At 37.7% G+C, this 14,522-nt stretch overlaps 1 protein-coding gene across 1 annotated transcript in view; it reads left to right on the top strand.

The window, feature by feature from the left end:
• The window catches only part of LOC311078023 (uncharacterized protein), a gene marked incomplete at its 5' end in the record, with an annotated part of 28,771 nt that overhangs the window by 1,793 nt on the left and 12,456 nt on the right, over positions 1–14,522 (top strand). Inside the window, 2 exons of the mRNA XM_084106666.1 lie at positions 7,029–7,187; positions 7,660–7,722. Coding sequence (XP_083962792.1) covers positions 7,029–7,187; positions 7,660–7,722 — 222 coding nt within the window. The remainder of the gene's footprint in view (positions 1–7,028; positions 7,188–7,659; positions 7,723–14,522) is intronic.

Genomic DNA, 14,522 nt, shown 5'->3' on the forward strand with positions numbered 1-14,522 from the left:
AACCAAGCAAATGACATGTTCTAAATTTGAGCCGCAAGTGGGCTTACGAATGGCAGATAAAATATGTTGATTGGGCAGAAATGATTTTGACATTGGCTAAGGATCGAGCAAAACCAGTCAACACAGAGTTTATGGTGCCTGATAAAATGTATTGCACGTCACATGTCGTAAATGAGCGTGACCCACAGTATAAAGAAACTTGGTTTAATGGAATGGAGAATGAAAGTGTGAAATTTGACAAGATTTTCTGGACAGAAAATGTGTGTGCGTTGTCTGCGTGTTTGGATCAGAACCAGCTGCATTTCTGCCTCAGACATTGATATTTCTCTGGCAGACATACCTTCAAAATTGTGGGCAAAACACAAGTACGATGTGGGTTTGATCAAGGGACGCGAACAGGTTGTAATCACCCCAAAATCTGATTACAGACCAAAATCTGATTATGTAATTTTTATCATCCGTTTTTTTGTTTGTTTGTTTTTATATATAATTCCTTTTTTACTGTAACACTGCTATTAAATTTAATCTTAAAACATTTCAAATGTGTGTTGGTTTCTTTCATCTGTGCTTATCATTTGCTCAAAACCCAAAACAAGCATTCTAACCATTTATAACATAAATGTTCTGAGTATATCTATTGTTACATATGCAGATAGTTTATTTTCAAGGAAGGACAAGATGAAAATATCTTACTGGCACCAAGCAGAGAGAAAAATAAATAGCTACTAAAATTTAGTATTGTGTATATATATGTACATATATATATATATATGAAGAGGTCAGATGCAAAAGCCTCTAAGTGCCATCTGCAATTTTCTTCTATGATAATTTTTATAAAGCTTGTATATTTAAGTTAAGTAATTTCACTTAAATGACAATTAATAGGTAATTTGCATTGCCATTTAAGTAAAATTATTGAACTTAAATATACAAGCTTGATAAAAATTATCATTCTAGAAGAAAATTGCAGATGGCATTTTCAGATGTTACTTAGAGGCTTTTGCATCTGAACTCTTCATATATATATATATATATATATAAACATAAAACATATACAGTATGTCACGGCACAAGGGAAGTGTCACGTATATGTTCCATTTAGTTAATTTTCTGTCTCATCTGTATTAATTCTCATTAGTTGCCATAGTCTCTGATTTGGTCCAGCTGTTGCTGTTTAGTGTCCTCATTTACCATGTGTGTATATATACTCCATTTTCTGTTCAGTCCCTTGTCGGTTCTTGTTTTTGTGAAAGTGGTTATTATCTTCTGAGTGTGTTACTTGATTAAAAACACTGTAATTCTCACCATTTCCTTCATTGTGCGCCTAGTGGTGGGCAGATCGAGGTGAAACAGGTGAAATACTATGTGAAACACTGAAAAAGTTGAAGCAAATGTGTATGGGATTAATATCCTGCCATGATTCAAAACTGAAAATAAAGTTCTGAAAGGTTGAAACTAAGTGTTCGAAAACTCAAAATCTTACAAAAGTTTTGCAAGATCGAAAAATAGGATTTGCAAGCTTGCAAAATGTAAAAAAATTAAAATATCTCTGCAAACATTGTTGTTTTTGAGATTTCCTTCTTCAGAACTGCAACATTTTTTTTTACGATGTTGCGCAAACAATTTTTCAGAGTTTCAAATTTGTCAGTGTTCTCCCACTGTATTAGTTTGTTTTCCAGGTTTGAAACCTTGTAAATGGTGACCTGAAAACTGGTGTGCGAATGTGTGAAAAAAAGTTTTGAAACTCTGAAAACAGAGTTTTGCAGGCTTGCAAAGTGGTAAAAATTATAAAATCTCTGCAAACATAATTTTGTTTTTGAGTTTTCCTTCTTCAGAAGTGCAACACTCTTTTTTACGGTGTTGTGCAATCATTTTTTCAGAGTTTCGAATGTGTCACTGTTCTCCCAGTGTATAGTTTGTTTTCCAGATTTGAAACCTTGTAAATGGTGATCTGAAAACTGGTGTGCGAATAGGTGAAAAAAAGTTTTGAAACTCTGAAAACTGAGGATCGAAAGGGCGAAACTTATTACATTACATTACTTTTGCACTCCTATTGCAGACTATTTTTTCAGAGCTGAGTTTACAACACCCACTTTGCGGAGATACGCCCACACAGTTGCGAGCTTGCGACTCACGTGATTTGTGGCAGCGTTGTCACGCAGCTCTGCTCTGAAACTCAGACTGAGCGAAAATGAAGCTTCGCAACTTCGCAACTTAAAAAAAAAGCCTGGAGGGAGGGCCTTCTGCTCTTGGCCAATGCTTTGCTGTCTGCTGACGTACAGTCCAATCACAAGTCGTATTTACTGGAAAGGTGGGATTGACCGACTGCTCCCCCAATGACGAAATTCTCTCGAAATTCTCATGCTCACTCCTCACACAGCGAGCGACTCACTTTCTTCAGCTGGCGAATCACTCTCCTCACACAGCGAGCGACTCACTTTCCTCAGCTGGCGACTCACTCTCCTCACACAGCGAGCGACTCACTCTCCTCAGCTGGCGAATCACTCTCCTCACACAGCGAGCAACTCACTCTCCTCACACAGCGAGCGACTCACTTTCCTCAGCTGGCGACTCACTCTCCTCACACAGCGAGCGACTCACTTTCCTCAGCTGGCGAATCACTCTCCTCACACAGCGAGCGACTCACTTTCCTCACACAGCGAGCGACTCACTTTCCTCAGCTGGCGAATCACTCTCCTCACACAGCGAGCGACTCACTTTCCTCACACAGCGAGCGACTCACTCTCCTCACACAGCGAGCGACTCACTTTCCTCAGCTGGCGAATCACTCTCCTCACACAGCGAGCGACTCACTTTCCTCAGCTGGCGAATCACTCTCCTCACACAGCGAGCGACTCAGTCATGTACATTGGCCTAATATTATAATAAAATCTCAAGTAGCTGCTACTGTATTGGTGCAATAACTAACTTCAGTAAACTGTTAAATTTTTGTGTTGTAAAAGTCATTTATTCTGAAGCAATAATCTTAAATTGATTCTCATTGCATTTTTTAAAAACATTTATAAAGGCAATTTCCCCCTAACTGTCATCTTTCAAGTCAAATTCTATACATTTTAAGTCACTATATTGCTTTTACCAATCAAATTGACTAGTATCAACAAAAAAAAAAAAAAAAATGCAAAACAAGCATAAAACAAACAAACAAACAAACAAACAAAAAAAAAACATTGTTTTGGTATCAAATATTCAACATGAATGCATGGGGCAAAAATTAAAAAATATTTTGTGTATATTATGTGTATTTTATGTTTGTTTAATGACTGCTGCTGGCCAATAGAAAAAAAAAACAATAAAACTTATGAATACAATTGTAGTTAAAAAACAAAAAATAATCATAAAACATAATGGGGCATTCATGTTGAATATTCTTTTGAATGGTGTTATCAAATAATGATCTGTTATAATCTGATAGAGAAAAACAACATGCAAGTAATTTATAGGCCTACAGTTAACTAATGTGATCTTTACAAAAAACATAATGGTGTATGTAACTTTGAATTGTGTTTTACCTTTTTTGATACCAATGTGAATCAGCAAAAACAGAAATGTCACTTTTTCAGAATATTCTATTTTAAAGATAATTTATAAAATAAACTTTTTAAAAAGCCGTGCATCCTGTTTGCGTATCCTGTGCGCTTTCGTCATTGGCGGAGCAGTCGGTCAATCCCACCTTTCCAGTAAATACGACTTGTGATTGGACTGTACGTCAGCAAAAAGCAAAGCATTGGCCAAGAGCAGAAGGCCCTCCCTCCAGGCTTTTTTTTAAGTTGCGAAGTTGCGATAGCCTGGTAATACCAGACTCTGCTACTTCACTTTGCTTCGTAGACAGAGTCTGGAATGGCATAACAGAGAAGTGTTTTCTCTCTTGCTAGGGGGCGCTTGTCTGAAGTTTAAAATCATTGGTTACCCGTAAGCCAATCACATAACGTTTGGTTATGGCGTGTGTTATGCGCATGCTCAGCCGCATTTAACTTTCACTGTAAACACATGTATGATGCGAAAACAAAACCATCGAGCGAAATACCGGAGTGAACATGGCTGTGAACGACTTTTGCAGATTATGTGAAGTAAATCTACGCATCCACGGTACAATCAGCGTGTACGTCACGGCTCTCAGCCCGCCCTCTGTTCGTTGATTGGCCCGGCTGTTTCCAGACCGGTGGCAAACAGAAAGCTCTGAAGCTGTCTCAGACTGAGTACAGAAGCGAAATGAAATTGAGGCTAAAGTTGCGAAGCTTCATTTTCGCTCAGTCTGAGTTTCAGAGTTTCAGAGCAGAGCTGCGTGACAACGCTGCCACAAATCACGTGAGTCGCAAGCTCGCAACTGTGTGGGCGTATCTCCGCAAAGTGGGTGTTGTAAAGTCAGCTCTGAAAAAATAGTCTGCAATAGGAGTGCAAAAGTAATGTAATGTAGAAAGTTTCGCCCTTTCGATCCTCAGTTTTCAGAGTTTCAAAACTTTTTTTCACCTATTCGCACACCAGTTTTCAGATCACCATTTACAAGGTTTCAAATCTGGAAAACAAACTATACACTGGGAGAACAGTGACACATTCTTTGGCTTGCTCAGTTGGGGATATTTTGGGGATATTAATTTAATTTTATCAATCAATAAATTTACACTAGAAACAACCTTGTTATGTTATTTTGGTTTAATGCTGTGAAGCTGCTTTGATGCAATCTGTATTGTGAAAAGCGCTATATAAATACACTTGACTTGACTTGACATTCGAAACTCTGAAAAAATGATTGCACAACACCGTAAAAAAGAGTGTTGCAGTTCTGAAGAAGGAAATCTCAAAAACAACATAATGTTTGCAGAGATATTTTTATTTTTTGACATTTTGCAAGCTTGCAAATCTTATTTTTCGATCTTGCAAAACTTTTTTTTGTAAGATTTTGAGTTTTCGAACACTTAGTTTCAACCTTTCAGAACTTTATTTTCAGTTTTGAATCATGGCAGGATATTAATCCCATAAATGTGCTGTATTGTGCAATCCGACACCCGTCTCCACAGTGACCTCTAGTGGTCAGAACAGTGTAAATGCAACAAAAACCAGGGCCAAACATTCATAAAAACACCTTTTACATATCTATTGCACCATTTTTATTGAGAGTCAAATCTTTCAAATTCAATTATCTAATCATCTTATAAGATTATCAAGTGTCTATATGTTCTTTTATCAATTGTTTTGTTTGTTCTATGAATGGCTCAGCTAAACGGGCCAATAAGAGACTATTAACAATTATTATTCATTTTAATTATAGGCTATTAATGTCTAATTAAAACGTCTACAAATGTATAAAACAGATATCAGGTAACACCCACAGATACTTGTTCATTTACAGAGTATGGATAGTTGATGCCAAATACATGTTTTATTTTATAATTTAAAATAAACATTACATTTAAAAAAATGTGCAACATGTACTTCTCATTTAAAAAGACACTGGTAACACTTTACAATGAGGTTTCATTTGTTAACATTAGTTATCTACATTATTTAAAAGGATAGTTCACCCAAAATGTAAAATTCTGTCATCATTTACTCGCCCTCAAGTTGTTCTGATAAACCTGTTTCTTTGTTCTGTTGAACACACACACACACACAAAGTTATTGTGAAGAATGATGGTTACCAAACCATGTCTGGTCCCTATTCCCTATTATGGAAGTCGATGGGGACCAGCACCTGTTTGGTTACCAACATTCTTCAAAATGTCTTCTTTTGTGTTTAGCAGAGGAAATAAACTCATACAGGTTTAGTCAGAACAACTTCAGGGTAAGTAAATGACAGAATTTTCATTTTTGGGTGAACTGTGCCTTTAACACGAACTAACAATGAGCAATACTTCTACAGCATTTATTAGCCTAATCTTAGTTCATCTCAACATTTACAAATACATTTTAAGATCAAACTGTGTATTTGTTAACATTAGTTAATACACTGAATTAACATATAAACATTTTCATTACCAAACACTAATAAAATATATTGCTTATTATTAATTCATGTTAATGCATTAACTAATGTAAACAAATGAAACATTACTACTAAGACATTTCAACAACAAATAATATGTTCAATTTAAAAAGAACAGTTTCCAACTGGTTCATGAGATTTCGGAGGGCCATTTCTTTGTCCTCCTCTTCCATTTTGAGGAAAAGAAGCTCTTCCATGGGGCCCTTGCACACGTCTGTTGAATGTATCCATTGCAGCCAATTTCATGTGTCTGATTATTGGGAGGTCCTTCATTATAAAATGGCAAAGAATAATGAAGTTTTAATATTTCATATAAATGTAATATTTGCAATCTATCTATCTGTATACTGGGACGCACCTAAGTGAGTCACCTAAACGAATGTCACGTCTGTCTTTTCGCTGATTGAAATGCCTGATGCCTTGCATATAACTATACAGTATATATATATATATATATATATATACACATACACATATACATAGTATATATATATACACTTAACAATAAGGTTAACTTAACATTAGTTAATGTACCTAACATGATCTAACAACGAGCAATACATTTTACAATATTTATTAATCTTTGTTAATCTTTGTAGCGGCACATAAAAACTATCCAAAAACCGCTAAGGAGCTGAGTGCAGGAATAACTTCTGTGACATGCTTATTCTTAAAGCTTGCATGTGGTTTTCTTTTGTACAGGTTGCACGGTCAACAAAATATGTGGTCACATGACTTTCCCATTACATGGCTCCTACAATCTTAGTTAATAAAAATCCAGCTGTTCATTGTTTGTTCATGTTAGTTCATGGTGCATTAACTAATGTTAACAAATAGGCCTACAACTTTTGATTTCCATTTTAGTAAAAGTTGAAATTAACATTAAGAAAGTGCAGTGAAGTGAAGTGAGCAATAGTGTCTTACTCTTAGACTTGCACTCTCAGACACCAGCGCTTCCTCTGCAAGTGACGTCTCTTGCAATCTGCTCTCCGATGCCTTTTTTTTTGTTTGTTTTTTTTTTTTGCAGAGGAAGAGCTGGTGTCTGAGAGTGCAAGTGCAATCCATCTCAGAGCCAGGAGCGGACCTGGACCTGATGAATCTGTGGTCCGCGGATCCAGTTCCCACCCAAGTCCACACCCTCGAGTCTTCATCTTCCTCGCCGCTGTTGTGCCGAATTTCGACTTGAGTCAGTACCTGATTGCCTAATCCCCACCCCTAATCATAACCCCTTCCCCGCAACTAATCCTAAACTTACCAATACTAGGAGGGTAATAATTTCGGAGGGTCAGAATTCGGCAGAACACCGTTCCCGTCCGGAAATAATCTTCTTCAGCCTGTATCCCTGCCTCATCACTTCCGGGACCCGGATAAAATTGAATTGAATAAAATCCTCTGTCAAATGTAAAATTTGTTAAGACATTTTTTAATTTTTAAAACAAAATGTCAAATTCAGATGGAGATTGATGTATCTTTAGGGAAGTATGAACATCCAAACATGCAGTTTAAAAGTGTTTTCTACATTAGATCAACTCGATACCATGTTTGTGGTTTGTTTTTGGACTTCCTCTTTATTCTCTGTTCTTACACTTTGTCTCAGGCTTTTAAAAGACGTTCTGAGCTAAATACTGAAGTGCATTAATGTGTACTTTGTCTAACAGAAATGTCACATCGATGCTTGATGGTCGCCATCGTTGTGTTCATCACCACAGAAGCTATTTCAGGTAAGTGAAGTTTATAATGTTTTATTGAAGATGACGCAGCATCTCTTTTTTTTTTCTTTTTTTTTTGTCGAACCTAAAGCAGTTTAGTTTTACAGTGTTGTTTAGGGTAACGCAGTATTGCAAAGTAACTAGCAGCACATTACTTTTAAATTTACAACAAAATACTACTTAGTATAGTTACTTTTTCAAATAAGTAACACAAGTTCCTATGTTTTCCCATTGACTGACAGCTCTCCTGTCCTCATGCTGAGAGAAATTGGGAGTAAAGGCTGAGGTGTTGTGTGCGCTGTGTGTTATTATAGTTTTGCATTTTTCATTCGTTTTTATTTTTATTTCGTTTTGACTTTTTGTTTTCCAATTCAGTTTAGTTTTAATTAGTTTTTAAAGTGGTTTTGCTAGTTTAGTTTAGTTTTTGAAAATGCTTAGTTTTAGTTTAGTTTTTATTAGTTTTAGTGTTAGTTTTAGTCTTTTTTGTAATTTGGGTTATTTGTCAGGGGCAAGATTCAAAAAGGTCAGAAAAAGTATTGTGTAATAATAGCTCAACAAAAACATCATACCATTTTAGAAATATGTATTCAACAATAACACCAGTACATAAAATGTACATATGGGCACAAATATCTAAACAGTTTACTCAAGACTCCACAGTAAGTGCAAAATGTGTAAGTGACGTGTGCCAGGAAGAAACCTAAATAGCCAACAGACTAAAGAAGACATACATGAACAGCATGTATTCAATCCATTTTTGAGCCACACAAGACATTGCTGTCAGTGTCAGGGAGCTCAATCTGAGAAAAGAACATGAAAAATGAAAATTAACTCTAGAGTGTCAACACATTTATATGAACCATCTCAAAATGAACTAGGCTACTCAATGAATTGGACTGCCCAGCATTAGATGCATGTGCTGCAGCTCTATGGCAAATCATTGCAGTTGAATAGCAATACTGCATATACTTGACATCATTAATTAACAGTGAATATTTTGAACACCTTATATATTTATTGTATTAAAGTTTAAATGCAAGAGAAAAGGCATGAGAGTCCGGTGTTTTTGTCAATTTTAAGTTTTAATTTAAAATGTTTGCAATTTAATACATGGTTAAATATTTCACCACTTGCTTGAGCAACTTAATATATAAATCTATTTAGAAGTAATGCATTGAATGATACGTTGTTTAAATTGTGTTAACGTGAATACGACTATTAAAGAGTATATATGTATAAAGAGAATCGCATATATAGAATTTTTTTTTTTTAATAAAAGTTGCTGATAACTTCTGGATTTGAAATAAAAATAGTGAGTATGTGTTTGTGGTGCAGCCGTGGATCAGTTACGCACTGCAAACGCATCATATGTGAAAGCACTATAGCGTGCTGCTCCTGCACCGCATACACACTGCACACGGAGTATGTGTGAAACAGGCGTTAACCTCTGCTTTCTCATCTTACACATCACACTCCACTGTTATGGTGGCCTTTTCAGTAGATTTACTCCCTAACATTGCTGTGGAAACATAATAAGCATGGAAACTAAAATATGGTAGTATCGTGCACAGCACACATTCTGCAGTTCTGGCGCCTCACTGTAAAACTCGACGTACATTCACATCACATGTTAATGCAGCTGTAGAGTTACACTCACAGGACACTGCACTTATTCACAATCACAAAAGTTCATTATTTGCTTGTCCTTTAAAGCTTTGCCGGGTAAAAATTTCATTGGCGTTTGGTGCAGGGGAAAAAGCTCAAAGGAACGGCGGTGTACATCAATGAACACCTAACATCTAAAAATGCCGAGATTGCCCGAGTTGCTCGGCAGCTATGGAAGGAACGCAAAATAAAAGCAACCTGGACTAGAGATTGCAAGGTGTTGATAAGATTGAATGGCCCCTCGCCTGAAGCAGAGAAAGTGTTGATGATTAGGGAGTTGAAAGATCTGGACCGCTACAAATGAAGATGATGGCAAACATGCTTTTTGGGAATATAGTATACTTTGGGCCAGGTGAAGACCAAAGGATTAGTCACGTTTTTGGCCGGATAGCCTATATATTTTATTTTTTACTTTTTTTGAGAGGCGCTCGAAAAGCTATCCTTGGCCGATGTCAAGGTAGGAAACACTTTTCTACTTTGACTATGACTGTATATAGTAGGGCTATTTTTTTTATTTTTTTTATTCATCGATCTGGATTTACAATGCTTTCCTGGAGACGCAGGCGCAAACTTTATAAACTGTTAATATTACACTGCCGCTGCTACCGCTGCTTTTTTGTAAACCTACTTTTTTTTCATTTTCTGCCACTGGGACTGCCACACAAATTTTTTTTTTTTTTTGGACTTATTGTGGACTAAATCATTTATTTTGTTTTCCATATGGCGGCACTTGTTGGTTAAACACAGCAGTTGTAAAAACAACATTTGTAGGGTATTATTATTTGTTTGCTTATAAAATTATGACTGAGACTGATTTCTCCGGGCCTACAGGGGGCTACACCAGGGCCGTGCAGAGACCTCTGGAGGGGCAGGTGCTCAAAGTATAAAAGGGGGCACATGGAACAAGGCTTTAAATGGGGCTGTGTTTTTCCTGGCTCAAAATGAGGCGGAGGTGGTAAAATCCTAATAATGTATTTTAATAAGATAATTAAATTTGTATTTTTTTGTAGATCATCATATAGCCTAATGTGTTTCCCACAGTATTTTTGTGGGTTGCGCTCGCTATCTCTAGGGAGGTCCGGGGGCATTTTTTTGTACATTTTAAAGATAAATTCATTAATCTGGTGCACTTTGAGTCACCCGAATCCACTGTTAAAAATAAATAATCCACCCGCAAACCGCCCATATTCTTTGATTTAGATATCTGCATCTGATCACCACATTACAATTATTCAAATTCTTAGTGTTAAGCATGATAATATGGTAACATATCACACTGAAGTTGTTACGCTGACGGCTGAAGCAGATGCAGAAGCAGGATCCAATTGCAGCAGGTTTTATTAAATAAACTCAAAAGATAAATATAGCTGCAAGCAGCAATTATCAGGGCCAAGCAGAATAAGAAAACAAGACATGCGAACATGTCTGAAAGTGTCAGACCAACTGCAACAATGAGCAATTTAAGACATTTAAAGAGGATTTTAGGCGAAATGGCTGAAAAATCATAGAAACAGTAATTAAAAATATGATTTAATTGATTATCACTTTTGACCAATAGGTGGCGCAGTTACAAAACTGGTGTGATGTGGTCAGAGTGAAGTGACAATGACACATACAAAGTTTGGTGTCAATATGTCAAGGCATTGCAGAGGTAAAGCCTGAATAGTGCTTTTGGCATCATGCCTCAACTTTGCTGCTGCGCTATACGAAAACGGTTTCGTCTATCGACACGAAATCCATAACTTTTAGTCGGCACGGTCTGGAGATGATACGAATCGATTTTGGTGAAAATCGGACAAACTGTCTAGGAGAAGTTCGAAAAAGTAGGTTTTGACTGAAAATCAAGATGGCGGACAGGAAGTTAGGCCAAATAAGGAAAACTTGGTATCTATGTTCTCGGCTTGACCCAAGGAATCTATTAAGATCAGTGGCATTTCAATAGCCAGATTTATTCAAAAGTTATTAGCCTTTTTTGGAAATTTTGTTATAACTTTTGACCACTAGGTGGACAGGTGGACAAACTTTGGACAGGTGGTGGCGCTAGAGGGATTGAGTTGGAGACTCCAGATTTGCCATGGTGACTTTTTAGACTGTCCTTTATCAGTGTGCCAAATTTCATAACTTTCCCGCAAGCGGTTCTATGGGCTGCCATAGACTCTCAGTCGGAAGAAGAAAAAGAAGAATAAGAACACTAACGATTACAATAGGTGCCTCCGCACCTTCGGTGCTTGGCCCCTAATAAACTCAGACAGAGACTAAGGAACAGCCAACATACAACATTAAGAACTCACAAAGACTGAAACAAGACACAGGGCTTAAATACACAGATAGACAAGCTAAACAAGATAACAAGGGGGCGTGGCTAATGAAAAACACCTGGGAAAACTAATCAACATAACGGGGAACTGCTAAACATAGAATGAGACAGGGGAACACAGACATGAATCGTGACAGAAATAGGCTGATTTAAAATTAACATTTATTTAAAATAAAAGTTCTTCTTTTGGCCAAATTACATTTCCTTAATAGCCTAAACAGAGGCTTTTCTCCCTTCAAACTTAAATTGTCAATGTTTCATTACATCACTGTTTGAAAATCCTCATTTTTTGTACCTTTTATAATGGGTATTTTCCCCCTAATTTTATTAAATGTATGCTCCATCTTTCATTTCAAATTCTTAAATTTGATCAATATATTCAATTAAAATAATAAGACACTAGGCTGTTACCAATCAAATTAAATAATTTACATTGAAAAATTATAACTGTATTAAATTAGATTATTTTAAATATTTTTGAATATACAAAAATAAGGAATGTTGAAAAGAATGATACTTTATGAAACTAAACCGCCAGTAGGAGGCGGCAGGCGACCGTTTTAATGAGCGAGTCATTGAGTCATTCATTCAAACGATTCGTTCAAAAAGCTGATTTATTCAGAATGAGGAAGTTTATGAATGGGTAATTGAATCTTTGACTCAACCGATTCGTTCAAAACGCTGAATCATTCAGTAATGCAATTATGCAACAAGTGTTGCTGTGAGATGCGCGATGGTTCTGCGGTGATCTTTGTTTGGAACTATTTTCGCTGCTGAAACAGAACAAAAACAGTCATTGCGTCTAAAATGTAAGTGACTTAATTTTAACTATTTGTTTATTGACCTGTTATGAAATCAGTCTCGGTTTCAATCTTGATGGCATTCAGGAAAACAGTTACTTCTACAGCCACACTGCAATATAAACAACATCTCTGCATGCTCTCTTCACGTCGTCCTTGTAAAATAATAATAATAAGTAAACAAACATCAAAATCACTTCGCTGAGAATGAAACGCCACTTACCAGCAGCCGCAGATTTGAAGATATCTTCTGGTAGTGCGCGTAGCCGCGCAAAATTAAAAAAATGTGCGTGCAGCCAGAGCCCGTCTACGGAGAGCCTTGGCACTTCCTATTAGCCCCATTGTATCGATCTTGGTTGCAGTTCCATTAGAATTCCACTGGAGGTGATCGCGGGCGAGTGCAGACTGAATGGGAGTCTATGGGGCTATACGGCTAAATTTGTCTCTTTCACCCGATTGCCGTTGAGAAATCTCAGATTTTATTGTAGGTTTTGCAAGTTCAACATGGGTTATAGGTCGAAAGTTGAATGAACGAGTACTTATGTCCTTTCGATTTCTTACAGGTTGAGTTGTTGTTGCCCATAACACGCTAGCATTCTGCTAATGAACGCTGATTGGTCAGTGAAGGACTGCTTACGACCAGAGATACCGCTTGATGGCATCGTGGCATCCGAAGCGGGACCAGAAACAAACAAAACAAAAACTCTTCTAGCACGTGTGTTTACCTGTGTCGGCTGTGTTGTGTGTTTCCCTGTGTCGGCTGTGTTGTGTGTTTGCCTGTGTCGGCTGTGTTGTGTGTTTCCCTGTGTCGGCTGTGTTGTGTGTTTGCCTGTGTCGGCTGTGTTGTGTGTTTGCCTGTGTCAGCTGTGTTGTGTGTTTGCCTGTGTCAGCTGTGTTGTGTGTTTGCCTGTGTCAGCTGTGTTGTGTGTTTGCCTGTGTCAGCTGTGTTGTGTGTTTGCCTGTGTCGGCTGTGTTGTGTGTTTGCCTGTGTCGGCTGTGTTGTGTGTTTGCCTGTGTCGGCTGTGTTGTGTGTTTGCCTGTGTCAGCTGTGTTGTGTGTTTGCCTGTGTCAGCTGTGTTGTGTGTTTGCCTGTGTCAGCTGTGTTGTGTGTTTGCCTGTGTCAGCTGTGTTGTGTGTTTACCTGTGTCAGCTGTGTTGTGTCTTTACCTGTGTCAGCTGTGTCAGCTGTGTTGTGTGTTTGCCTGTGTCAGCTGTGTTGTGTGTTTGCCTGTGTCAGCTGTGTTGTGTGTTTGCCTGTGTCAGCTGTGTTGTGTGTTTCCCTGTGTCAGCTGTGTTGTGTGTTTGCCTGTGTCAGCTGTGTTGTCGATGCCTCGAGAGAAAAGAAAGTGCAGAGTGCGAAAGCACCAAAGTGACTGAAGGATTGCCGTAAAGCAGTATCTCTGGTCGTACGATGTGTATGACGTCATTGACGTGTATGATCGTCATATAAAAGACTTTTTAAAGCAAATAAGTGACTCTAAAAAATCTAACACCCAGCAATGTGTCATTTCTTTGCATCTCCTTTCGAATACAACATTCAAATTACTAGAAAAAAAATTATATCCTGAGAAAAGTGGATTTTGATGGATATTTCGCCATAGACCTCCATTCATTCTGCACTCGCCTGCGAGCGCCCCTGCATGGACAGAGACGTGTTACTGCAGCCAGTCCAGAAACCGGAAGTAAGCAGAGAGTGCCAATTCTCTTCCTATTAGACATTCTCTGGTGCAGCGTGAGGAATCGTCCCGGATGAGTTCGTCAGGTGAAAGGTCATCATGTGGGTCATTTTATTTACGGCTGAATTATTTTTAATTAATTTTACTAATGGTTAGATTGGGTAAGCATCCACAAAAGGGCCTTTAATGACAAAAAAAGGAGAGGAAATTTTGCCTTGACAAAAGGGCACTTTGGACACCAAGGGGCAAAGGGGCAAAGGGGCAGGTGCTCGAACAGCATGAACAGCTAGAAAAGGTGTTATGTCAGCTGAATGAAAAGAAAAACTATATTTTGTGTGGGGACACAAACATCGA

Source organism: Abramis brama, assembly GCF_963993115.1.
Source record: "Abramis brama genome assembly, chromosome: 2".
NCBI classification, from domain to species: domain Eukaryota; kingdom Metazoa; phylum Chordata; class Actinopteri; order Cypriniformes; family Leuciscidae; genus Abramis; species Abramis brama.